The sequence below is a fragment of the Toxotes jaculatrix genome, chromosome 8 (assembly GCF_017976425.1).
Source record: "Toxotes jaculatrix isolate fToxJac2 chromosome 8, fToxJac2.pri, whole genome shotgun sequence".
Taxonomy (NCBI): Eukaryota; Metazoa; Chordata; class Actinopteri; family Toxotidae; genus Toxotes; species Toxotes jaculatrix.
In genome coordinates this window covers 10,337,427-10,365,243 of record NC_054401.1, presented here as the reverse complement: position 1 = coordinate 10,365,243, position 27,817 = coordinate 10,337,427, and the positions used below count along the sequence as shown (strand labels likewise).

Sequence of the window (27,817 nt, the reverse complement as noted above, 5' to 3'; positions counted from 1 at the left end):
ATGGTCGCCATACCTACTCTCTCTCTCCTGTTGGTCCTGGCAGAGTGGGCAGGTCTGGTGGATGCCTCCCCCCACCTCCTGCTCCGGCCCAGCCCGCGGGAGCGTGATGCAGGGGCCATGATGAACTTCAACATCGCCGTGATCCACGCCGGTGCTACAGTGCAGGCAGAGGCGGCGGTGGCGGGGCCTGGGGGAAGGGTGCTCTACCCTGGCTTTGGCCGGGTTTATGGCTCCCTGGGGGAGAGCGTGGTCACCCAGTGGGGCTCTGCTAACGTCATCTGGCTACAGGTTGGACACTGTCTCCTCTACCTACTGCTCATTCAGCCTTACTTGAAGGAAGGGAATAACAATGACCATCCATTATTCATACTCACTCTCATTATTTGAGCTGAATGGGCCGAACACTGCTGCTGTACTGTGGGCTCTCCTGAATGAGCGAGCGTCTGGCTCTGCTCTTTGACCACCGCTTGTATTGCTAGCCAGACATGTCATGCACATGACAGACACCTTCCATAAAGACATACTGCCCTAGTTGGTCATCTCTATTTGTCTCTGTGTCTTTATCCATCTCTGTTTGTTTTTTCCTCTCTTTCTTGGTTCTTTTATTGTGTCCCAGGTGAATGACAGTAGTCCTAAGACGGTGCTGTCCCAGCTGTGTGAGCTGCTGGCGGCGCGGCCCCTGCAGGGTCTGGTTTATGAAGAGGAGAGGCCCCCTCGCACAGCCTGGGGTCCTTTGGCCCCCATGCTGGAGTTTGTCTCTGCCCAAACAGGACTGCCCATAGTGGCTGTAGGAGGGGGAGCGGGGCTGGGGAGGATGCCACAGGTAGGAGGAGGGAGGTTGGGGTTGGGGTGGGAGAGTGAAGAGAAGGTGTTTGCAGCTTGTTTGTGTATGTGAGTGTATAAGTGAGAGAGAGGAGAGAATCAGATGGTGTTATGAGAGGACAGGTGTCCCAGGGGTGTGATTGTGTTGCTCTAAATGTGAGGACTGGCGAGTGGGACAATGTTAATTAGGTGTGTGCTGTATACTGAAGCAGTATGGATTGATAGCGCTATGAATGGAGTATAAAGGGTGAGCTGCTGATATTGCCATAACAACTTACAATGTCACAATGTCGCACATCCTCTCTGTGAAGAAAAGGTTTGGGGAAGTGCCGGTGGGACGGAGGGGAAGTTGAAGGTCAGGGTCACTGATCTGCTGAAACTCCGCAGTGTTTGATCTGTAAATGGCACCAACTGGGGCTGTCGCTCTGCCTCTGATGTTCCTGGGAGGGAGGCAGTGAGCAGACATGGGTGTGTGTATGAGTGAGCAAGAGTGTATATCTGTGTGTGAGTGTGTGTGCACACTGTACATTTGTGTGCAAGTGTGTATGCATCAGAGAAAACTAGTGCCACACGCTTTTCACTACCAAAGGGGGGGGGGGGAAGAAACAAAAAGCCTTGAATTTGTGCTTACAAATAACAGTTTTAACCATTTACTCTTGAGGAATTAAATTGTAGCACTTTGATGAACTTCCTTTGAAGATGTACCCTTGCCTAGTCCTCATCCCCACCCATCTCCTGAACAGACTTTTTAGAAACACTCCCTTTTGGATGTCATAGGAGAATTTGTGCAACAATCCAAGCTGTTTTAGCCCTGCGGCTGCACGGGCGCTGCTGCTCCATAAAAACTTCAAACCCCATGATGACCTGATGTTATGCGTAAAGATGGAGCAGTCCAGAGAGTTGTAGTTCTTCATGGAGAAAATGCTGTTACTTAAACTGCATTGTAGCTGCAGTTTAGTCACAGTACGACTACAGAGGATGAATTTCACAGTTTATTTTTTAACCAAATCTGCTGCTCTCTTCCCCAAATCAGGAATCAGGTTCCATCTTTCTCCAGTTCAGCTCCTCTACTGCCCTCCAATTAGAGGTCATCTTTGAGGTGCTGGAGGAGTATGATTGGACTGCCTTTTCCGTGGTGTCCACGCGTCACCATGGCTACCAGGATTTCCTGTCTGTGGTGGAGGGCCTGACGGACGGCTCTTTCATCGGCTGGGAGAAGAAGAGTGTGGTGATCCTGAACGTGACCGACGACCCTGGGGGGGCACGCACGCGCAGGCTGCTGAAGGAGAACGAGGCGCAGGTGAGACAGGGGGGAGGGAGGGGGGAAAGGGGGGAGGAAAGGGGAGGAAGTGCTGCGAGTATCATTGGGGGCCCCCTTTCTGACAGGCGGCTTCCCAGCTTTTTCCTTCCTTCTTCGTCTCTCCCTCACCCCCTCCGCATCTCTCTCTCCCCTCTCTCCTCTATCCCTCTGTTCTTCTCTTCTTCCCTTCCATCTGCCAAAGCATAAAGGGTTTGATGGTACAAGTATCCACGAGTTAATCTGATCTGTTGACTGGTTGTCAAGTGGCATTGGATAAAGAGTGATGGAGTTCAAAGTGCTAAACAAATTAAAGCACTTAACACACACTTTTCCATTTGTTTCCCCTTAAGTAGCTTTAAGTTTGGTTAAAAAAAATCCTTATCCAAATTGTCTGACAGTATTATATACAGTATATACTCGGTATCAGCTTGTTCCCCCCTTCACTGAGGGTACTTTATATGGTTTATACACTGAGTAAACAATTTATGGCTGCAATGTTTCCACCAAACAGAAATAGTTTTGATGTCTTGTGCATCATTTTATAAGTATTTTACACAAATCTTCCGCCAAAGTCAGTCTGACATATTTGGCATCTTGACTTTCTCCTCTCGAATTTAAAAACATAAAACATAATCTGTGGATTTGAACAATATTTGGCTGCACAGCAAGAGTTTGTAATGAATGACCCACTGTTGAGCCGCTACCCTTCAGATTGACATTGATTCATTAACTTTGACCAGAAGGACTCGTGGTTTTGGTTTGTACCTCCAGTGTCTTTCATTCCTTCATACTGTACGCCTGCTTCCTCTCCCTCTTCTAACCCACTGGCTTGCTTTTCTTCCCCTCCTTCCCTTACTTCTTTCAAACTTTCATTCCCACTTCTCTTGCTCTTGTTTTTCACTCTCAACATGCCGTTTCATCCACTCTCAATCCTTTGTTTGGTTTTTTTTTGTTACCCTGTCATCCTCCCTTAAACCACCACTTTGACCCCACGATCCTCCTGTTCCGTTTTTCTCTCATCTCTGTGTTCTTATGCCTACTCCACACTCTTCTTCCCCCTCTGCCTCCCCTCCTGCGTTTCTTTGCCTGGAGACAAGCTCACTCTCCTCTGCTGCTTTGCTTTTCACCTCCATCTCTGTATGGCTGTCTTTCATTCCTTCAGTCCATTCGTCCATCTCTCTTTGCTGCACGTCTTCCTGGCCACAGACTCTGCTCTCTGCTGGCTCAGTTTAGTCTGGGTCTCAATGTCATCGCTAATGTCCCAGCATGGCCACTGCAGCTCTGCGTGTGTGTATGAGTGTGTGTGTGTTTGTGTCTGTGTGTGCATGTGTATTGGATTCCTTAGACTCCACTCTGGTGGTGTCACTGTTAATATAACATACTGCCTGCAGCGGGTTGCCTATACGCAGTGCTTGCTTTTTAACCCCCTTGCTTTTCACAACAACCCCCCTTCTTTTAGCTTTTCTCTACTGCAGGGCTAATAAATGCTTGTGATTGCTTAGTGGTGCTGTGTATGTTTGCATTACATGCTCTCTCTCTTTCTCTTTCTTTGCCACATGGTTGTCTTCTACATTGTAAATGGCCTGATGCTGGGGTCTTGGTCAATTTCTACTCAAATCTCTCACTGTCTATCTTTTGTTCCATTCCTCTTCCAGCTTCTGCCTTGTCAGTATTTCTTCTGCTCTCTCTTTCTCTGTTGTATGTTCCTCTCTTTCTCCATTTCCCGTCTTTAGATTCTTTGTGTGTGTCGTGTTTATAACTCTGATTCTCGCCTTCCCTCCTTAATTCAGTCTCCCTCTCTGTCACCCTCTTTCTCCCTCCTTCCCTCCTTCCTCCTCCTCCTCCTGTCACTCTCATTCCCTGCCTAATTCACTGGAGGTTTATTGGCATACAGGCGGGATTGTTTTGCCAAGCCATTACAGTTCAAAATTCAATGAAGGCGCAATTCTCAAAATGTGCTTTCAGTCTGTTTCCCTGACTCCCCCTCCTCCTCTTCCTCCATGAAAGAGTCGTCATCCTCTTTTTTGTCCTTCGATTCCCCTTTGTCTGGTTTCCTCAGTCATTTTTGTATGTTTCTTTTATTTTAAGCGCTCTTTCTTGCTTCTTGGGTATTTATCAGCATTTAACCTCGACCCCGCTCTTTTCCATCTTTTCGCTCAGCTCAGCTCCATCTTCCTTTAGTCAATCCCTTCCTTCTCTCTCCATTTCCCCTCTAACCCCTTAAAACCCTCTTTGGTCAATTTCTACCCCCCCACTCGTCCTTACCTCAGCACTTGCAGCAGAGAGCTCATCCAGTGCTACTGCTCTGCCCTTCTCTCTCTCTTTAATGTTTTTTTCTCTGTTTCTCCCCAGCCTCACTCCATCATCTCACACCTTCCTTCACAAATATCTCTTATCTCTCCAGGCCGTGATTTCACCAAAATATGTCATCCTTTGCTTTTCTTTGCTACCCTCCCCCCTCCTTTCCATTCTCCAAGGAGTGACTATTCTGTTTTCCCATCTCTGATTACTTCCCTCCATCCGCTCCCTTTGCCCCTTTCTGTCTCCTGTTGTCTCCAGGTCTTTTCTCCACCCTGCTTTTAATAACATATGTCAGGGTTTAACCTCTTCCCCCTTGTTTTCCCTCAGGTGTGTTTGGTCTTTAACCAGCTCCCCTTCCCATGCTTCCCTGCCTCTCTCTCTCTATTTCTCTGCTCTACCACATACAGTTGTTTCATTTTCCCTTTCTTGTTTTCATTATTCATAACTGTAACTTGTTTCATCAGGCCCAAGCTCATTAAGCACTGACCCCCATTGCCTCCCGCACCTCCTGGTTAGCACATACCACATGCAGCCATGCAATCTTCCCCCTTACTGGTGCGTCTGCTTCTCTTTCTGAATCATATGCCCGACTCCCATGAACCTTATCACATCGGCTTACAGCTACTGTATCTCTCTTCTTACCTCTCCCAGCGTCCTTGTTTTTTCTTGATATGGCCTTTTCTATCCAACCCCCTCCCCTCCCACTCAGGTGCACCTCTGCTCCAGCGCTATCTTTCTCCCCTTACTTCTCCCACCCTCTGTCTCTCTCCACGTCTCCCCTGTCCCCTCCTTATCTCACTAGCGTGTATGTGTGTGTGTGTCTCCCCTCGTCCCTGTTCCCTCCCTGCCTTCCTACTGTCCTCCAGGTACGTTTGCTGTACTGCTCCCAGGAGGAGGCTGAGCTGGTTTTCCGAGCCGCCTGGGCCGCCGGTCAGGCCGGAGCCTCGCACATGTGGTTTGCTGTGGGGCCAGCTCTCTCAGGTTTGGGAATGGAGAGCCTGCCCCGGGCTCTGTTTGCTGTGCGGCCCCAGGGCTGGAGGGACGAACCTCGCCGGAGGATTGCTCGGGGTGTGTCAGTGCTGACTCATGGGGCAGTGGCGATGCGCAAGGATTACGGAGCCACGGGTGGGCCGAACTTTGTCACCAATTGCATGACGGATGCCAATCAGACCCAGAGACTGCGGGGCAGGATGAGGTGAGACAGAGATAAGGGCGAAGAGGAAAACCTTAAAGGGAGAAAATGAGGATTGAGGGAAGAGAAATATCAGGTTGGGGTGGTAAGTGCAGGGCAGTTGGCAGGTTCTAGACAGAATATGTGAAAAAGGAGGAAACTGAAATAGAGACAGGATAAGGTGTATTCTGTGAAACGAGTTGGTTCAGAGCCAGAATGAGCTGGAAGGTATATGGGTGGAGTTGGTAGATTCAGTGTCAGAGAGCAGGCACAGAGGGGATATCTGAATTTGGAGCTGGCTATCATCCATGCAAAATAGATGTTGTTGGTGCGTGTAGTTGTGAGTTGGCGAAATTACCCCAGCATCTGTAGCAAGCGGACCATGTCTCATGTATATTAATGAGCAGGCTTTAATATATTCCTCGTAGGCTGTGCAAACAGACAGCAGCACACTCTAACAGGTTACTCAAGTGGTTCTGGTTTTCATCTTGATTCATTTTTAACGCCAGTCATTTTTGCTCCACATATACATTACACACGATACTGTATAGAGGGACTACTGGAAGTTTGGTCAGTGTGAAAATGAACCAGACATGTAATTATTTAGTTCATTTGCACTAATTTGTGTAGATGGAGCAGAGCACAAACAGTGTGGCAATTAAAAGGAAATGATTAATGAGTTCTTCTTTTTTGTTTATGAGCTATGTCCAAGAACAGAGGAGACGTTCTCATTTACAATTTTTTGCACTGCTACCTGCTGTTCACTGTCTGTAACTACAAGCTGTTGTTCCATCTGAGGCTTTCTGTCAAGTAAAAAAAAAAAAAAAAAAAACCTTTCAGATTTTGTTTTTGAAGCCAGCAAGATGACATGAGGAGACAATTAGAAGGTCTGTCCTGTGTGATTATCAGACAAACTATAGAGCTTGCAGCTGATGCAGAGAGCAGCAGTTGTTTGACTTCAAAGATCTTGACACTTCTGTACGTCTGATCATTTGTCTGTAGATTTGATTAACAGACAAGCCCTGACTGTCACCATAGAGGTGCTGTGATTCAGTTTCACGAAGGAAGAGAACAGGGCAGGCTTTCTGTTGCATCGAAAGCAGCTCTTTGAGTTCTATTTTTTCCTCATTCCCTCCAAGAATGCAATTAATTAATTTACTTGTGGGCAGCGTGGTGATGCAGTGTCGCCCCATAGCGAGAGGGTTCCAGGTTCGAACCCTGTTGTGGGCCCTTCTGTGTGGAGTTTGCATGTTCTCCCTGTGCCTGTGTGGTTTTCTTTGGGTACTCTGGCTTCCTCCCACAATCCCCTCCAAAAAACATGTACATTAGGTTAATTGGCTACTCTACATTGCCCCTAGGTGTGCGTGTGTGGTTGTCTGATTTTGTGTGTCGGCCCTGAGATTGACTGGCAGCCAGTCCAGGGTGTACCCCGCCTCTTGCCCGTAGTCAGCCGGGATAGCCACCCTGACGGATCAAGCAGCATAGAAAATGGATGGATGGAATTTGCTTATGTCTTTTCTGTCATTTACTTGCTGTCTGCCTTCTTCTTTTGTCTCCATCCATCACCATGCAGGTATTTCAGCAACATCACACTTGGTGGTCGAGACTACTCCTTCAATAGCGATGGTTACCTGGCAAACCCCTTCCTGGATGTAATTTCCTGGACACCTGGACGTGGATGGGAAGATGTAAGAACATGACATCAGTTCTTAATTTCTAACCATGTGCTCCGAGTCTCATGATCCACTTATATGTATATTACTGTATATTATTTAGCTGTCTCCATAAACTGTTTGTATCTTGAGACTCGTGAGATGCTGTAAATTTCACCCTGTGAACAAGTGCAAGGACAAAATGGCCAAGCAACTGAACTGGGCTCAAGTTTTGTTCTGATTCGGGCAATGCTCTTGAGTCTTAATCTCTCCATGTGAGCTGGAAGAGCAGATCCATGCTTCACTGGCATCTGAAAGAAGAATGAAAGAAGAAAAAGAAGAATTTTAAATCTGCCAGTGAGAATAGGCAGGTCACATGGGTTTGTGATCATGTAAAGTTCACTATAGCTATCAGTGCCTGAGGCAGAGGAGAGAAGCTGGCTGCTGACCATTTGACTGCACTTTGTGTGCTTCTACTGTGCTTGTTCAGTATATGCTGCCTCTCTGTATCTCTGGTGTTTCCAACTTAAAGCACGCTCATACAATAACAAAAACACGCAGACACATATATAGAACTGAAACAAGTAATGAATCAATTGATAGCTATATTATAATTACACTTTTGATAACTGATTGTTTAAATTAGACAAAAATTAAACAAAAGTGACAAACATATTTAGTTTTCAGCTACAATGTGAGGATTTGCTGCATTTTTTGGTTCAACGGTCTTTATAAATTGAATACACTGGGGTTTTGCACTGTTGGTGTGACAAACCAAGCAATATGCTTGTCACTATGGGCTCTGGAAATGTCATGGATCAATTAATCAATTAAAAAATGAAAAACATCAACATTCACTTTTTCAAGTATGCTTTAATACAATACATGCATGCCCGCATGTACCTTTAAAGACATTCAGGTTTGCGGTAATCTTTTCCCTCCTGGAAAATTAAGGAAAAAATCCACAGTCCTAGTTTTGTGCAGAAAAGGTAATAGTTAAATGTGAAGTTTTAGCAGTCTGAGTTATCCAACTCAAGTGAGTAACAATCTCATAATGCGAAATTCCCTCTTTATGTCTATATTTCCCTGGACAGTATTTCCTTGCAGAGATCCAGCAGAACCATACTAATACAGAGGGCCACAACGCACTTGACTTCGGACCATTGAATCTATACGAGCTTAGGCTGAATTTTGGATTGTATTTTTGCGCAGAATGAGGACTGTGGATTTGGTCTCTTATCTCTCACACTGGAGTTGTGCTAGGAAGAGATCATGTAATGGACAGTAATCAATAATGAAAATAATCGTTAGTTGCAGCCCTGCAGTCATACACATCTACTCATACATTTCATTCCTCGTCATTTTGTAGAACGCAATGTTCTGGTGTTGTTCTGATCAATAGTTGCTGATTTGTTCTTGTTTTCTGCCTGTGTTGTCAGGTCTTTGCTGTAAAATGATATGCAGATTGAAATAGTGATGAAGATTTCTCTGTGTCATCACCATCTGGTTGTAGACTCACCATTGTTTTGTGTGTTTGAGTGTTTTGTCTAAATAACTGTGTGCACAGCTATGAAGCACCAGTACCCCTGGCATGTCATGCATATTCTAAAAAGCCGTGGTTTGTTCAAAAATCCCTAATACAAAGCCTTGTCACCTGTTGGAGATGTTTTCCCTTTAATATGCCGGGATTTTACCCTTGTCAGTGTCAGAAAAGAGAGCAATGCTCATTTTCTCAACCACACACCAGCGCCTCAACACCATACGGCACATGTATAAAAACACACTCTCAGAACATACACATTATCACAAACAACGCACAAATACAAATACCTATGCTTCCGCAAAAGCTTCCTCACACACACAAGCACAAATACACACAATGGTGGTTCTCAGCCTCCTGCTGGTTTTAACAGCCCACCAGAGTCCAGTCTCAGCGTGTTGTAACATGCTGACTCCTGCCATATCCCTCAAATCCCTTTCAATTAGAAGCTCCTGCACTGGTCCTTCGACTCTGTGCAAACCCGGGGTACAAAACCCGCCCACATACACTCTTAGAGCTTCCACATAGTTATCCACATGTGTGTACACACTTCTCGCATAAACCCTATTGCACACACACAATGAGGATAAGACGCCTGTATCTGCCTATTATGCACATCCACGCTGTTGGCTCTCCCTGAATATTTAATGTTCTCTTTACAAGACTGCACCATTACCTAGAGCCCGGGAGCACCCAGCTTAGCTTACTGAAACACTGCAGACTAGTGCTGAAGGTTGTCCAGCATTAGCATGGCTTGTTTCGGCTATGGAGGCTGCACACAGTGATAGATGTTCCAGGATATTACCAGAAGTTAATGAACATTTATTAATGCCACTGACAGCTGCCAGAGGATAGCGTTTTAGGTTAAAGTGGTTCCCAGTCCTCAAACTTTCCATGTCCCAAAATATTTCAGCAATTTGAGAAGTAGCAAGTGGTATTCTTTGACTTTTCTTTCTCTGACATTTGTGTGTGCGCTTTTCTGGGTATCTGTCTGATAGAGAGTGGAGTGTTCCCCCGTAAGCTCTATCTGTTTCCTGTCTGTGTTCCCTGAGTGTGTTTTGATTGAATGTCTGTTGCAGAGCTGCGGTCGAAGTGCAGTCGAAATACTGTCATTGTTGCCACCACCTCCTCCCCCTCTCCCTGCCAGTGCTTGCATTACACAGACAGGCAGACTGCACGAAGCTGCCAAACTTTTCTTTACTGGCATGCTTAAGCACTAACATTCTTATGTGTTTTTTATGAGTGTGTGTGTGTGTGTGTGTGTGTGTGTGTGTGTGTGTTTTCTATATGGGTGTGCATGAGAATACAGTATGTATGCGTACTTTCTTTTGCATTATGTTGCCTCAGTTATGCTTGTCACGACACTTAGACGTGACTTTTGTCAGGTGTTAATGCCAAGATGTGTCTGGTTTAAACAAAAAAAAAACAGATACTGAATCTTCCTGGGTGTGGCTGTGCCTTGTGCAGATTTCAAAAGTCTTCCCACGCATCCAGAGTGCATACAAACAATGCAAAGAAACGGGGAAAACAATGATACAGCCAAAGGGACGCTTGACAGACATTTTCAGGTCAACAGTGGACACGGAACAATGTGGTCTCACAGCACCATCCAAGAACAGATTTTAAAAGTCATACTGAAATGACATCTGTAGCAATGTGTCTGTCCTCTGCACGTGTTTTTTTTTTTTCCAAACATGCCTATAAAAATGCATTTTGACCAGACCTAAAAATTGTCTCATAAAAATTCTTAAATGAAACCATAACTTCCAGGTTGCAGGCTGTCCGGAGGCCTCAGGTTTTGTGTCACCACAACTGTGCAATATGAATCCTTGGGTTACTTGGTTTCATCCTACTCAAAGCCCATATATGTAAATTATTATTATTTTGTTCAATGTCTGATTTGCCACTAAAGTAAATGACTAGTTCGAACATATCTGAATAACTTCTCTAGCCCCATCAATCAGTGCTGCCTTTACATGTGCACAGATTTGTCAGGTAATTGCTCCCATCCTACATAACAATGAATAGTAGGGCTTGGTGTTCGAAAATAGAGTGAGTGGGGACAATATTCTGTATAATACCTATATAATATGATTGGATCTGATTCTATGGTCCTGCGGTAAATACTGCCTTTATGAAGCTTATTATATTCTGTTTTTATTGAAACTGTTCGAAGACTGTAGTCATTTGTGGCCATATTTGGTGGTGTTGCTGCAGTGGATTGTTTTATATAGCACAATTTATTTGTTTAAGTCTGTGTAATGCAAGGATGGGCAAAATGATACAGTCTAATACAAATTATGACTATAAATGAGTTTAATGAATGTCCCTCTGAAACAGTTGGAGCAGTGATTGAACATTATAAGGGTTAACAAACATACATGCAGTATTCATGGCAGGGCTTGTTAGGATTGCATTACACTGGATTGGTATTCTTGTTATTGTGTCTATTGTCAAGTAAATGTATAATCCTATGGGGCTTTTTTTTAATGACATGACATTTTTTTAATTGTTCTTAATGAACAATTATTCTAAACCTACATTAGAGCGGGTCCTTAATGGTAAAAGGACATTCTGATTTTATAGCTTTACTGTGTATCTTGTATTTAACAAAAATATGCTATAGAGACAGTCTCTTTATACAAGCATGCATATTTATGGGTGAAAATTAATATGATTGTAGGCAACAACACAAGCAGTGAATGAAATATATACTGATCGGCCACAGCGTTACAAGCACTGACAGTTGAAGTGAATAGCATTGATTATCTCGTTACAATGGCACCTTTCAAGGGGTGGGATATATTAGGCAGCAAGTGAACAGTCAGTTCTTGAAGATGATGTATTGGAAGCAGGAAAAATGGGCAAGAGTAAGGATCTGAGCGACTTTGACAAGGGCCAAATTGGGATAGCTAGATGACTGGGTCAGAGCATCTCCAAGACGGCAGGTCTTGTGGGGTGGATACTTTTGCTGCTCAAGCTATCTAAACCGGTGTCTATAAATAACTCCAAAGCCTCCGTACATAGACGTCACATGTTTCTACAGTTGGAGGCAGTACCAGAAACTGGTACTGCCTCCAACAAGTCTTGATAACGACAACAGATAGTTTGCCTCTGCTACATCATGAACCTAAGTGCAAGTTTTAACAAGCATTATGCAAATGATGCATTTTTACAAAAATTACTAATCTTTTTTACTCTATCTTAAGATGTGGGGAATGTAGGCTGAATTTTGGTACTTGCTTTGTGTTCATTAGTGTTGACGAGGTGACCTGGTTTGGTTTATCCTTATAAACAAAGCTAGTAACCATTCAAATACAAAAGCAAAACAAAACACATTAAATAAAAATACAGACTGTGGTTGAAATTTGTGCATTTGTGCACTCCACACTTCTCTAATGTTTCTCTTGCCTGTTCCCCCAGGTAGGCTGGTGGGAGAACGGCGTGCTGAGGCTGCGGTACCCAGCCTGGTCCCGCTATGGGCCATTCCTTAAACCACCTGATGATGCTCAGCACCTGCGTGTTGTCACGCTGGAGGAGAGGCCATTTGTCATCGTGGAGCTGGCAGACCCCGCATCCGGGACTTGTATCCGTGATTCAGTGCCCTGCAGACGACCCCTTAATGCCAGGTTTGAATCTACTGGGTAAAAGAGAAATCTCAAAAATAATTAAGATTAGTTTTAGGTTGATGCATTTTATCTTCGATGTAATATTATTGACTTTTTCCATATGACATTTTTAGCACAAAATTTAAATTTCCTTTAGTAGTACTGTAGTTAAATAATAATAAGAAGAAAAGTAGCAGCCTCTGTACTTTATTTACTTGTGTTCTGAATGGACTTCCAAAGCTCTCATGATGCCAACCAATTTAGGTGACATCAATCACCTATCAAAACTGTGGTCTCTTCAGTCCCTGACCATAATCAATAACAGACTGCTCTCCAGAGGATCAGTGGAATGACTCAGGGGTCTGGAATCAGATATGACCACAGTAGAGCTTTATGGTTCATCAGCCTCTGAAGGGATGACAGCACCTATCCTACACTGGTCGATCAAACCTGTCACCAAGGGCTCGGCCACAATATTCCTCTTCGATGACCATTTCCTTGTGTTTTTCTTTGCCTAGCTTTCCTTTAATCTTGTGTTCCTTTGCCCTTCTTTCCTTTCCTTTCCTTTCCTTTCTCTCTCTCTCTTTTCTTATGTAACTCATCCCATGTTGAAATGCCCCATTACACCTCAACCATGATGCAGTTTTTAAGGCTTTTTGTTTGACACTTTTACTTTAATTTCTTTATTTAATTCTTTTTTTTTTCTCCTTTTTGACTCTTTCCCAGTGCCATCCATGAGGGCGTGGCTCCCATGAAGCAGTGCTGCAAAGGCTTCTGCATTGACATCCTCAAGAGATTGGCCAAGATTGTTGGCTTCACCTATGACCTTTACTTAGTGACCAATGGGAAACATGGGAAGAAAATTGATGGGGTTTGGAACGGCATGATCGGAGAGGCAAGTCTTTGTTTTTGTGTGTGTGTGTGTGTGTGTGTGTGTGGGTGTGGGTGTGGGTGTGGGTGTGGGTGTGGGTGTGGGTGTGGGTGTGGGTGTGGGTGTGGGTGTGGGTGTGTGGGTGTCTTTGGTTCTGCCTGTCTGCCTTTTTGAGCAATGTGTTCTCAGCGTCGGTCCTGTGTCACTTGTGTATGTGTGAAAGGTGTGTGGGTGTGGGTGTGGGGGGGGGGGTTTATATTTGTGTCTGTGCATATTCTGTGTTGCATTTTCAGTCACTAAGTCACATAGTAGCATTTCTCAGCCTGTTCTCCTGTGTCCTGGGTGACTGGTTAAAGACAATGTGTCACATCAATCGCTGGGAGGGCTATGGCCACTAGCCACTGCCAGCAATCAAACAGTTGTCATTTACACGCACGCACACACACACAAACCTTTACCTTTAATAGAGGGCAAAAAACTAACAGTTACACAAATTAGATGGGCAAGCACAATGGCTAACCCATGCAGTGAACGCATTGTCTCCTGCAAACACTTCTCTATGGTGTCTTCATCTGCAGAGACACGTCTGTACACGCAAACACACAATCACAAAGACACACATACACACATTGTCAGACACCCCCTGGCTAGCTGCGATTAGTCCTTGATATTTTCTTGGCAATACTCACTGAGGTTCATGATCCCCCATCAAGAAAAGACACAAAGATGCTGGCAGAAAAATAAAAAAAACAAGCACACACAAACAGACAAGCACACACACACATGCTCACACACATACTGAGATCGATATGGGGGCTGCTGTTTCATTGAAGCATCCCACTGTTTCTATCTTTGTCCCGGAGGGAACTTGCCGAACACCAGTTGTCACTGGTTCCAAAACAGTTCCACTGCGCTCTCCTGCTCGACCATTTATAACTTGAGTCCGGGCCAGAGCTGTCTGTCGAATCTATTTTCACATGCAAAAGGCCAAGCAAATTTTGTTTTCTCAAACTAATGTCAGCCTTTTGATCAGATGTTCCAAAGCCTGCCATTCTTTGATCAGGTAATCCAGAGACTTGGCAAAGTTGAGAGGAGGGTGCTTTGCTTTCTGCTTCGCTTCATTTTTCTGCTGATTTGCTCTGAAGAGTGGATGTGCCATGTCTAATGTAGATTAACATTTCACTTGTACAATCAGCAGACACAGCGGTTTTCAGGTTTTTCTCGATGGTGGCAATGGAGGAGACGGGCCCACGCTCATTTTGTATGCTAAACAGATGCACAAGAGACACGTCAGTATTTGTACCCGACTGAATCCTTCGTTTTTCTCATGCAGGAACATCTGAGGGTGTACAAAGGGTCAGGGTTCAGAAATGTCACTATCTCACCTGGAAACAAACCTTTGTGGGCTGTAAAAGACTGGCTTTTTCTATCTATAACCACCACAGGAATTACCAGTGATTAGATTTCTCTCGTACCGCTGGTTCTTGTCCCCTTTAGGTGGTGTACAAGCGAGCGGACATGGCCATTGGCTCGCTGACTATCAATGAGGAGAGGTCAGAGGTTGTGGATTTCTCTGTCCCTTTTGTGGAGACGGGGATCAGTGTCATGGTCTCCCGTAGCAACGGAACTGTATCACCATCCGCTTTCTTAGGTAAGAGGCTCTGTTTATGGGAGGAGTCTAGCTGATTTACAGAATCTAATCTAATTGTAAAAGTGTTGAGTTTGCATAAAACGCCTCAGTCTTTGGCTGCTGGTCCTTACATTTAGATTAGCCTTTACTTTTTCTAAGCTGCCTGTGTCTTCCCAACTTATAGTTTCACCCCGTCAGCATACTCAAGGCTCCAGAGGGAGAGCAGTGTTATTGGCCTATAGACTGCATTGAGATGATTGTAAAAAAGAGAAACAGTGTTTATGTACTTCTGGAGAATATGTTTGCAATTTTCACTGCATATTTTCACATCGTATGTCTGTCTCTCTCTCTCTCTCTCTCTCTCTATAGAGAGAGAGAGAGAGAGAGAGAGATGGATAGATATGTAGATATAGAACCAGGTTTATAAATCTTGCTTGTATATCCTTCTATTGATAAGGATAATACTACTATAAATAATAATAATAATTTAATAATGCAATACAACACTGTTAAATAGGCTTTTATGCTATGCTCTATGTGCTTATTTAAGTCTTTTCTCATTTCCCTTCAAAGAGCCCTACAGTCCGGCAGTGTGGGTGATGATGTTCGTCATGTGCCTGACCGTGGTGGCTGTGACTGTCTTTATTTTTGAGTTCTTCAGCCCTGTGGGCTACAACCGCAGTCTCCAGAATGGCAAGAGTGAGTGATGGGTTTAAGCTGTCTGTCTTTCCCAGTCTGATAGATGGGTCTGCGTGCAGTTTGTCACTCTTGCCACATGGACAAACAGCGAACACATTCCTTGAATGAGGTTGAAAAAAATTCAAAGTCACAATATGTTATGTTATTATGACTTAATTTTCTTACTGTTCCACAGGTCAGTTGTCACATTCAAAATGAACCAGTGGACATTTTGAATGTGCTGCCTTTATTCCTTAACTGTGAGTGTGGCAAAGAGGAAAATCTACCTATAGTATTTTGAACTGCGTCCAAGTATTCTCAATATTGAAGCAGCCATTTATTATTCAGCAGCATAGTTTGTACCCCTGTGATATTCAGTATGCCTGATGCTTCGGTCCAATACCCGACTCGCCTCTTTTACTGCATGATTGCTGTGCTCTACATAATTTTACCTCTCTGTCATCCTCCCATATATCCCTCTCATTCACTCTCTACTCTCTCCTTCCTTCCTCCTTTACTCCTGTCGTATAAAGGCAGGAGTATTTGAGACCTTTGAATGGTGATTTGCTCCGTGTGGTTTAATCATTTGTAAGAGCACGTAACAGCTGAATTGAAAGATGCCGTCCTCGAAACGTATAGTCACTGCCTTATGAGCTTTGGTGTCAAAAATTCTATGAGGTAATTTCATATATAGTAAACCCATTTTACAGATCATTCAGGGAAGTTTCATTTGAATCTCCTGCTTCATCTGCAGTCAGATGCTACTGAATACATTATTGTGCCATGTACTGGCTCGATTGCAGTCTAGAAAAAATTGTTACAACTACTCATTACACTCACTAGTCTTTCTCTATTTCTCACTCTCTTTTCCCCCTCCATCATTATTGGCAGAGGCTGGAGGGTCTACTTTCACTATCGGAAAGTCTGTATGGCTTTTGTGGGCCATTGTCTTCAACAACTCTGTGCCAGTGGAGAACCCCAGAGGAACCACCAGCAAGATCATGGTGCTGATCTGGGCCTTCTTTGCCGTCATCTTTCTGGCCTCCTACACTGCTAACCTGGCTGCTTTCATGATCCAGGAGGAGTACATTGACACAGTGTCAGGCCTCTCGGACAAGAAGGTACTTCATTGCTTGAATACTGATTAAGTAGGGAAAGCAGAAGGAGAATTAAGGTCTTAAAGTGAGCTAAATCCCATGCATTTGAATGTTAAATTGATTAAAGCACAGGAATTTAAAAATGAATAAAATCTCATTTAACATAACTCAATTACCACAGTTCTTGAATACTTAGAAGGCAGTTCTAAATACTACTTTAGGTCCATAGACTGCTCTCTTTTCAAAGATTTGACTGTGCATGGAGTGTTAGTAAGTTAGTCTGGAAAGTGGACAGAAATAGGTCAGACAGATTGGTGCACAGCCTGGTGTGTCTCATGCCCCTTCCGTCTGCCTCCCTCGCCTCCCTGTGCTCCACTAGTTTCAGCATCCCGAGGAGCAGTATCCACCTCTGAAGTTTGGCACAGTGCCCAACGGGAGCACAGAAAAAAACATCCGCTCCAACTACCCAGACATGCACCAGTACATGGGCAAATACAACCAGAGAGGAGTGGAGGACGCCATTCTCAACCTCAAGACCGGGTCTGTTCGCCTCTCCCCACATCTTGCTTTTTTGGTTTCTGGTAGCTAGTTCTTCTTTCAAGCGTGCTTGTTTATTAAATTAAGGAAGTTGCTAAAATTGTTCAAACTTTCCTCACGCAAATATAAAACTATATAATTGTTTGCTTGAGACATGAAATCATTTTGCCTTTATAGGCTTGCAAGACAGTGTACACCAACAACCAAGATGCTCACATAACAGATGATTAAGCGCAGATCCCCATGTTCAAAAGGAAACATTTTAAAAAGACAAAATTTACATAACAAAATGAAGGGATAAAAGAACTCTGTCTTAGCAGCCAATCTTTTTTTGATAAATCTCACCAAAACAAGGATCTCTTCATTAAAAGGCCAACTCAGCATATTGCCTTTAGGCAAAATCAAAAACAAATCAGAATTCTTTAATGATTTATTTTCGGGTAGTGGGTTCTTTAGGTTGTTGCAAAAGGGGTAAACTGAAAATAAACTGAAATTGAAACGTTGAAATTATATTTGTCTGAAGAAAAAATGGTAGAATTGGCCTGTCATGATTAAACTCAATGATTTATGTAACTGTTTTAAAATGGCTTTGGCTACTGAAATGTTTCTTTTTCCTAGAAAACAATTGACGATTGTTTGGATGATAAGGTGCCAACAACTGTAAAGTGCACAAATAAATTACTGTATCACAAAATAGTTAAAAGGCAGGTTTACAGTTTGGCCATATTAAACTGATACTAACAGCTCTTTTACTAAGACTACTGGCCCAATTGTAATCAGATCATTGGCAACTCACCACAAGGTCCATTCAACAAAACCTTTTTTATGTGCATCTAATCTGTATAGTTATTAATATTTTTTGTGTTTGGCAGAGTCTGTTATTCTCAGTTGTTAGTTTTTAATGTTCTCACTCCTGTACTTGCAGGCCATCATACACAGTGGCACTCTTTTCAACTCCGACTAACATTTCACATCTTTTGTCACACTTCCTGCTTTCCTGCACAGATTCTCTCACCTTTACTCTCTCTCTCCACCTTCACCTCTATCTCCACCCACCCACACAGTGCAAGCAGCGTTTCCCTCTCCACTTTCTAGTTGAATCTCTATCACCCGTCATGTGTTGGATAATCCCAGTTTACTTTATCCTAAGCCTCTGTCATCGTTTCTGCCTCCCCATTGCCTTGACACCACAATTATGACTCGGTGTTAACGTGCACAAAAATGAGAAAGTCTTGCTTTTCTCCTGCTGTCTTTTTTTCTGTTCCTTAGTGCTTATCTTTCAAGTCCTCTTGCTCCTCATTTGCCCTCCAATCTTACCATTTCTCCCCTTTCTCCTTCTCCTTTTGGTCCATTCTTTCCCCTCCCAGTGTGCTTTCTCGGTGTGTCTGTATTTAAACTTTATAATCCTCATCACTCTCTGGCTCTATCCCATGTCTTTTCCCCCTGAAGTGTGTAAATCTTTCCCCCCTCTCTCTCTCTCCCTGTCACTGTGCTTTTCGCACCGTATAAATCCCCATCCTCCTCCTCCGCCTCCTCCACCACCTTCTTACTCACACATCTTTCCCTGATCTCTGCCTTATTTTATTCTCCTTGTGTTTTCACTCTTTCTGCCAGGCCTGCTTCACTATTCCACCCTTCCTCCCTTTTTCTTGTTATGATTTAACTTTTCATGCCCTCTCCATTATTCTGTGTGCCTGTCTGTCTGTCTATATTTTGCACCCCAACTCTCTTCCCAGATGCACTGCAAAGACCCACCTGTATACCTTCTCAGTCTCTCCATCCCTCTGTTCCCTTTCCCCCCCTTAAATGATGAATGAATTCTCCCTTGATCCCTTTACAGGAAACTGGATGCTTTTATTTATGATGCTGCAGTATTGAACTATATGGCCAGGAAGGACGAAGGTTGTAAGGTAAGGACTAACTCACACAGGCACTTTTGCTCACACACAGTGGATTCGCCACATATGTTTGCCTTTTGGTCATTTTTTAAAATATCTCCACATTGTCCTTTTTCCAAGGTGATGACCATAGGCTCGGGGAAGGTTTTTGCCACCACAGGCTACGGTATCGCCCTGCACAAAAACTCACGCTGGAAACGTCCTCTTGACCTGGCCCTGCTGCAGCTGGTGGGAGATGGTGAGAACTATATGGAGTGGGAAGGGTAGAGAGGAAAATAATTATGACAGGGGTGGGGCAAAGGGAAGGTTATGGGTAAAATGACAAAATAGAGAAACGAGCGACAGAGTAGCACCAGGGTGGAGGCGGATGGAGGACACTGGGGGTAAATGAATGAGAGGATGTTGAGAAGTGGATGGGGAGTATAAGGTGTGGAGAGAGTAATAGCTGTTAAGGGTTTTGATTGTGAAAGAGGGAATAATGGTGTGGAGGAGAGGGCTGATGGTGCTGCTAAAGAGGTTTGTAGGGCTCTTTATTGGCTAGAAGAGGGGAGAAGAAATAAAGGGGGGGCAACAAGAATGTTATTTGTTCATTTCAAGCACTGCATGACTTGATTCTGTTGGTGAAAGTGCATGAGCCCCTTCCCCCTTTTCACTCCTCTCAGTCTATCTGACTTTGACTCTCTTTCCCTTTTTCCTGCTCCGACTGGTACAAGAAAAAAAGGATTTACTTGTGTGAGTCAATGTTGTAAAAAAGGATCGTCACAACTTGTGCGGTGACAGATTTACACTCATTAGAGATTAGCTGAGACTGACACAGAGAGTGAGGAAGTGTGAGGGGAAAAAAAATAACCAAGGAGAAACACCTGAAAACACCCTAAACATGAGATGTGGAAAGAGTGTGCTCGAGTAAAAAGCGTTATAGAAAAAAGGTTGGATAATTGAATAATTGATAGCTGTGGGAACATTATTAGTATTCTGTTTGTCCCCTGTACAGACTTGTGCCTGGGATTAATCCATGGGAGGATGGTTCCTTGTGCTTGACGGAGGGAATCTGTTTTTAGCAATAGTTGTCAGTACACTAATGCTTGATTGTCATTTTACACAGTCCGCCACACGCATTTATTGTCTCAATTGGATGCTGCTTGTTTGGCTTTTCCTCATGTTTTAAATCAGCTTTGCTTATGGCGTGGCGGACAAAGCCCTTTAGCTGTTTCTGGCACGCAGACACTTTAGCTGCTTACACACTGATAATGCCAATTTGGTGCCAAGATCTATTAAATAAGACTGACGTCTGGAGCTGAATAGCTGGACCTGGAAAAGGATGTGTGTGTGTTTGTGCAAGAAAAACAGAGAGCCCAGACAGCCATGACTATGTCTGCTGTGTCTTTTAATTCTTTGTACATGCCCTTGTCCTTGCGTCTGTTCTGTGTAGCAAAAGCCCTCAACATCATATGCTGGATGGATCTACTTACAGGGTGGTGTTGAATGCTGAGGGTTCTAGTTGTAGGCAGGCATTATTGGAGTGGATTACTAAGGAAGAGGATTAGTTTGTTTGGATGTGGAGGGAGGGAGTGGGGGGGGGGGGGGGGGGGCCTCACATCCAGCGTGCCCTCTCAACAATCACCCTGCAGCTCAAGGACTCGGCATCACACCTTCAGCTGGTCTAAATCATGTCACTGTCGTACCATGCTGTGTTGAGTCATATCATTTTTACAACTGCATTAGATGATAGAGGGGCACTAGAGAAGTCCACCACTGCTTTGTCGACCCTGTGAGTGTATTGTTCTCCTCGTTGTAGCCTCTGGTGATTCATGCCACAGCTTTAAGAGATGGTTCATTGATCTCACTACAACTTGTTTGCTGATGAAAGGAAAAACGGCTGAGTAGCAAAATTTTTCCTCTGATCAGATCCGCTTCTGCTTTTTGCATAGTATCATGATTTTGATTTCAAGAATACATTAATCAGTGAGTAGATGTTTAAAAAAAATGTTGAGAAGCTTGGTTTGCAGCTCTTGGCTGGCAGCATGGTTTTTCAGAAATCCTGCAATGAATGCCGAGAGGTTTGTCATGTTGTGATAAAAGCAGGGGATTTTACGGGTCATGGTTTAGTGCTCAACAACTGTGGAGCTCAGCGTCTCTGGACATGTCTGGCATCATGCCACATCTGGCACACTGCAAAATGCAAACATGCACGCAGCCACTTGTGCGCACACACACACACACACACATAGAGACACACAAATACTCTTTCCTTTATTAAATAATGTCTTTGTGGTGCATGCCAGCTCTGCATTTGCAGTGTGCCAGCTCTACCTGACCTGACCTGCCAGGAACGACAGAGGTGGAGTGTGGATTTGACACACCTGTCAGATTTGGCAGGCCTGAGCTGGCTGCGAGTGAGAGGTAGAGACAACTGCCATCACAAGAAGAAGAAACAGGCGCAGTGTGAAGAGAGTCAGATTGTAAAAGAGGGAGACGAAGAAGCACAAGATGAATCACTGGAAGTCAAATGGCAAGAAAAGCCAGGAGATGAGACTTAGAGCTTACAGAAAGGATTTGGCTGGGACTTGTGAAGTGGAGGGCAGACATGAGACTACCTGTTTATCTGTACCCTTCACTAAGACACTTGCTATTTTCACATCAGGTTCCTGTTTGGACACATCGCTACTACTGAAGGTCAATGACACCGATAAATCCTCTTCAGTGGGGCTATACTGTGAAGTTAGAAACAGACCTTTGTGTCTTGGAATCAGTGTGTGTATGAGTGAATTTGAGACATGGAGTTGTTACCTGACTCTGCTAGTGGGTTGCAGTAGCACTGTGTCCATCTGTTGCTGTAGCTGGAGGCCACGGCTGATTGGCTAACGATGTTCTACAGGAGACACATTAGCCAGATCACACAGATGACTGAGTCGGGTTCATCTAAGCTACACATGCACGGTTAATGATGGCACAAATGAAAAGGCTAGAGTTTTCACAGGGCAGAGTAGTGTTGGAAGTGGATGCGTGACTTGTCAGCTTTTAAACCCTGCTTTAGCCGTTTGACTTGAAATAATTCTCAGACTGTAATATGCAGTAAAATGCAACCTTCAGACCTGGTTATTGCAGTGCTGCTCATCCTTCCATTGCTATTAGTGTAACGAAAGCCCTCATTAGGAGTTCTGTTGGAGAATACGCCTCTTTAATTCCATCATGAATCATATGCTGCATCTTCTGGCTGTCCATCACTATGGTTACACCAGCAACCCCCGCAACCAATCACAGGTTTAGCAGGGCAGCTCGGTTTCGTTAGGCCGGTGAGATCATAAATGAAAAGAAAGAGTCGTGGGTAAAGCTATCTTGCCTGGTTCCTGGTAGGTTAACAGATGGGAATCTCGAATCCCCCAGAGCTTACCACCTTGATAGAGATTCTGACCATCCCTCCAGCACAATTAAATGATTATGATCTTCTCCCTTCTGCCTCTGTCTCTGTTCCTCCCTATGGGCCCTCTCTCTTCACATTTTTCCCTCTTTTTCTCTCCTCTCATCCTCTTCAAGCTGAGGAGTGTTCCCGCTGTTTGTCATAATGACACAACCTCAGCCTCTCGTCTTCCATCTCTGCTTCCCTTGTTCCAGCTCCCTCTAACTCTCTCTGTCTCTCTGTCTGTCTCATTTCCCTTGATGCGTTCGTGGACAGAGAAAGAATGCCACTCCCGCTCTCTCTTTATAAAACATTCTTCCCAACTCTCTCATTATCTCTCTCCCTCTCTTCCATGCTTGTTCAACCCATCCAACCACCTCACTGTGGCTCCTGGTCTCCCTTTCTCCTCCTCTCCTCATTTACTCTGGGTTACAATGTTGAGATTAGGTTGTCGCTGCCATTTTACTTCTCAGTGCTACTTCATTGTTTTGGACTCTCTCTCTCTGTCTCAGTCTCCTTCCTCTTTGTTATGTTGGACACAGTGGTGCTTTTTGTATTACTGACCTCTGACCTTGAGGAGTCACCTTGGGTAATGGGCAAACAGCTAGTAATACTGTAGACCTGTGCTTTAGTGTTTATTATTAGCCTTTTTGTCTCCCTGTGTGTCCCTTGTCTTTATCTATCTATCTATCTGTCTTTCTATCTATCTATCTATCTATCTATCTATCTATCTATCTATCTATCTATCTGTACAATCCTAAAATAACCCCAAGCCTTCAGGCCATAATTCTTCTTCTATCCAACATGATCCCCTCGCTCATCTCTTAACTCCTTCATGTCTTGTCTTTTTCCAGTCTTTCTCCAGTCTTCTTGTTGTGCACTTCGATCCTCCTCTACTCCTCCCTCCAATTTCTCTCTGTCTTTTAAGCCCTCTCTACTTGGACCCCTTTTTAACCTCATCCATTTCCCTTTTCCCACTTCTCTTCCTCATCCTTGCCCACCCCCATCCCCCACCTCTTTCCTTTTCCAGATGAAATTGAGATGCTGGAGCGCCTCTGGCTGTCAGGTATTTGCCACAATGACAAAATTGAGGTGATGAGCAGTAAACTGGATATTGACAACATGGCCGGGGTCTTCTATATGCTGCTGGTGGCTATGGGCCTCAGTCTGCTGGTGTTTGCCTGGGAACACATGGTCTACTGGAAGCTGCGCCACTGCATGGCCACCAGCTCTGGCAAATTGGACTTTCTCCTGGCAATCAGCAGGGTAAGTGTTTTTATCTGTGTGTAGTGTTTTTCTGCACTAGCACACTAAACATCAACCCGTTAAAACCCCTTTTTTTGGAAAGCACTACGTTGTCCTATAATTTAGTGCACTTAAACTATGCTGCACCAGAAAAGGACATCACTGGAACCAAAATGTTGTTCTTCTAAGCATATTCACGCACATGTGGAAGCATGTGTGTTCCTGTCTGTGTGTGCCCTTATCTGTTACGGAGTGTGAGTGTTTGAAAGTGTGAGGTCTGAGGTCAATTCAATTCCACTCAGTCAATTCCAGGAGATTAATTGAAATTCAATTCTGCTCACACCCTGGATATCCTGTTCTTTTGACAGTGACCTTGTCAGAAACAGCCCACACCATATGCATGTGATTATTGTAGCTTCTCTAATAATTTGTCCTTTTTCATCACTTTGATTGTAATTTATGCATTTATGTATGAAATTTCATTAACCAAACAATGTGCAACTTTACTATAAATAGGAATGGATGTTTATCTGAAAAATAGCAATCTTGCATTTCTTTTGAAAACTGGAACTTAATTGTGTTGCTGTTTTATGATTTCCATTCTTGTCCACTCCCATCTTTCCCTCTCCCTTTCTCCATCTCCTATATGCATTTAACACACTGTTTTTTGTACACACAAAGCATATCTGCATTTTTACCCATCTGTTGTTATGCTTTTTGCTAATATTTTCCTGCACTATAATACCCACAGAAACATTTAATATATTAAATTTTTCATTTCAAAAAATACTGTTCGTTCAATGTCATTTCATGTTTTGTTTTTTTTCGAGTTTCATAGAATTAAATGATTTTATGTTTTCTCTTTTTCTCAGGGCATGTATAGCTGTTGTAGCTTTGAGGATGAAACAGCGCCAGGTGGAGCTAAATCTTTGCCAACTCATCACCACACTGCAATGGTTACAGTCCCATCCCAGCCACATGTTGTCTCAACGTCTATGACCAACCCAGCCATTGCCATGGCGCAACAGCAGCAACCACCACAACAGCAGCAACCACAGCCCGTCTACAAAACACCTCTGCCGGGCTCTCCTCCCACCGTGGTGCATTCTGGGACAGCACTGGGTCCCTCCAACACCCCCATTGCTGGTGCACCCCTCCCTTGCTCCACCTTCCTGCCTCGCCCAGACCGTAGACTGGCTGTGGTGGATCGCTGGAGGCTGCCCAAATCTGCTACAGCTACCAACCCAATGGCTGTAAGGGGGACCATCACTGACATGGGACCCTTTGCTCAAAAAGTCCCACCAAACTGGGCTTCAACAGCTGGAGGGGGTGGGGGGCTTGATGGCTATAAGAGATACTATGGTCCCATTGACCCTGAGGGACTGGGGCCCTGCATGGAGCAGCAGGCAGGGTCCCAGACCCCCAAGACTATGCCCAGGGGCCACCCCCAGCCACCCCCAGCCAGTGTGGCCTTCTACTCAGAGAAGGGCATGGACCATGGGGTGGGGAAGAGGGTAGTGGGAGGTGGCAGTGGAGGTCAGGGGAAAGGGGCCGTTAAATCTCTGGGCACTCCCAGACTGCCTCCTAAGAGTCAGGCCCCTCTGCCTCCTACACCCCCGCTGCCACACCCCTCTCCCCCTCTCCCCTCATCCTTCTGGAGGAAGCGCAGGCCCAAGAAGCCCAAAGAGCCAGGAGGGCCACTGTACGAGAACATCCTGCCCTTGGGGCGGAGGGGAGGAGCACGAGATGGAGTGAGGGAGGGAGGAGGGAGAAGGGCACGCCCGCTCTCTCCCCCGCTCTCACTTCCTGTGCCTGTACCTCTCAGCCCCTCCTATACCCCTCCTTCTCCGTCGGCATCCTTGCACTATACGTCCTCGTCCTCTTCGTCAACCACGTCATCCACATCCACATCCTCATCTGCCTCATCTTCTCGCTCCACCTCTCCCACCTACTCTTACAGCTCCTCCAGGAGCACACGAGACAGGACTGTAGGAATAGATGGAGAGGATGATGATGATGATGAGGAGCTGACTGAAGAGTCAAGCCTTCTCCTTGGCAGGGGGAGGGAGAGGGAACGTTCAATCATCCGGCCTCGTTCCCTCAGCCACGGGCGCCTGCCACCACCTATACCCCCCAGGAAACCACGAACATCCTGGGGTGACAGAGAAAGGGAGAGAGGGGGGAGCCAACTGTCTCAGCTCCAAGAGTGGTGGGCAAGCTGGAGTGAGAGAGAGAGGAGTGGAGCAGGTGGAGATGCTGAGAGGCAAAAAAGGGAAAAGAAGAGAAGAAAAGAGAAAGAGAAAGAGAAGAAGAAAAAGAAAAAGAATAAAAAGAGGAAAAAGAGGGAAGAAAGGGAAAGAGAGCGAGAGAGAGAAAGGAAGCGGCGAAAGGTGAAAAAGAAGAAGAAGAAGGAGGCACTGAAGACAAAGAAGAGGAGGAAATCAAGTGGGGGGAAACGTTCTGAGCCAGAGGAGGGAGATGTAGAGCCAGAGAGGGAAGGAGAGGCAGACGGTGACAGGGAAGGAGGAATACAAGACTACTCCTCCTTCTCTGCTCAGTATCGGAGCACATTTGGAGAGAAAGGGCGTGATTCATGGGAAGGAGAGAGGGAGAGAGGCAGGAGAGAAGGAGGAGATGAGGGTAATGACAGGGAAGAGGAGGACAGCGGCAGAAGCAGAGAGAGGCATGCCAAATCCTCACGCTCCCATTCCAGACATCGTGCCCCCAGTAAGCGCTACCCTAACCTCAACAAACTCCCTGCATCAGTCAAATTTTGGGTCAATGGAAGAGGGGATGATTCTAATACTCCTCCAGCCTCCCTCCACCCGCTCCTCCCATCCTCCAAACGGAGAAGAAGTGGAGGGATGGACAGAGAAGATAGTGGTAGAGTTGGAGAGCGCCGTCCTTTGTTAATGCATTACGAAAAAGAGAAAGCACAGACAAGAGAAGGGCTGTCCTTCCATGAGTGGGACTCTGAGGATGACGAAGATGATAATGATGAGGAAGAGGACGAAAGGGAGAGACTGAGGGAGCGGGAGGAAAGGGGAAGGAGAGCAGGTAGGGGGGCAGTGTCTGAGTCAGAGAGGGACAGGGCCAGGGCAGAGGACAGTTACTCCGATGAGGGCTCGTCAGGGGAGTTTGGCCGCTTTGAAAGGTACTGGGAGGGAGGTGAAGGGGGAAGCAGCACTGGAATAGGAGGCATAGGTGGAGGAGGTTGGTTCTTTGGCACCTACCCCTCCAGAGAGAAAGGGGGCAGTATCAATAGTCGAGATGATTCCTTACTAGGAACTAGGGCAGAGGGATGGATTGGTGCTGATTTCTGGGGTTCAGGGACAGGTGTAGGTTGGGGATCAGAGGGAGGGAGTGGAGGGCTTGGCTCACAGTGGCCACCACCCCCCACAGCCTTCCCTCCTCCTAGAAGATACTGGTCAATGGACAAAATCCCTGTGAAGGGAGAGAGAAAATGGAAGAGTGGAGGAGGGAAGAGCAAGGGGAGAGCTAGGGACAGAGGGGAAGAAACAGGACGGGCCACCATGTGTTCCTGTAACCTTTACCCCCAACCCCATCCTTATCCACATCCCCACAGTCGCACGCACACCTCCCACTCCAAGAGAGGAACCACAACGCTTTCGCATAGCCAGGAAGAGCTTCTCCCCCACTGCCACAGCTTCAGCGGGGGCTCTCGCCCCAAGCCTCTGCCTCCCAAACCAGATCCCAGTCAGGCCAAATCTGGCAGCCAATCTAACCTCAGCCTCAGCACACAGCCCACAGATCATGCACCTCAGCCTTCACCGTCTCCACCCCAGCAGCCGTCCATGTCTCCCACATCCCTCCCGATGCCCATCCCACCTCCGCCCTCCTCATCCTCTGTCTCACCACCAGCAGGGGTCGGGATGGTAGGCCAGGGCCAGGCTCCGGCTTCGGCCAGTGCCAAACTCCAGTATCAGAGACTACGCTCTGTGCCACAGCCACGGAGGTTCTACTCCCCCCACCTGCCACTCAAAGCCAAGAGCCTGTGCTCGCGCAGAGGGTCGGCCCATTTCTCCAGCCTAGAGAGTGAGGTATGA

General features: G+C 45.3%; 1 protein-coding gene across 1 annotated transcript; it reads left to right on the top strand.

Annotated features, from left to right (window-relative positions):
• LOC121185563 (glutamate receptor ionotropic, NMDA 2D) lies at positions 1–27,817 on the top strand. The gene is made up of 17 exons (XM_041043788.1): positions 1–288; positions 617–823; positions 1,856–2,122; positions 5,290–5,618; positions 7,168–7,282; positions 12,210–12,415; positions 13,121–13,289; positions 14,763–14,916; positions 15,469–15,594; positions 16,465–16,694; positions 17,050–17,210; positions 19,048–19,117; positions 19,226–19,343; positions 23,536–23,771; positions 24,623–25,190; positions 25,299–26,161; positions 26,309–27,817. Exons 1-17 carry the CDS (start codon positions 1–3, stop codon positions 27,815–27,817), a joined length of 5,616 nt encoding a protein of 1,871 aa, XP_040899722.1.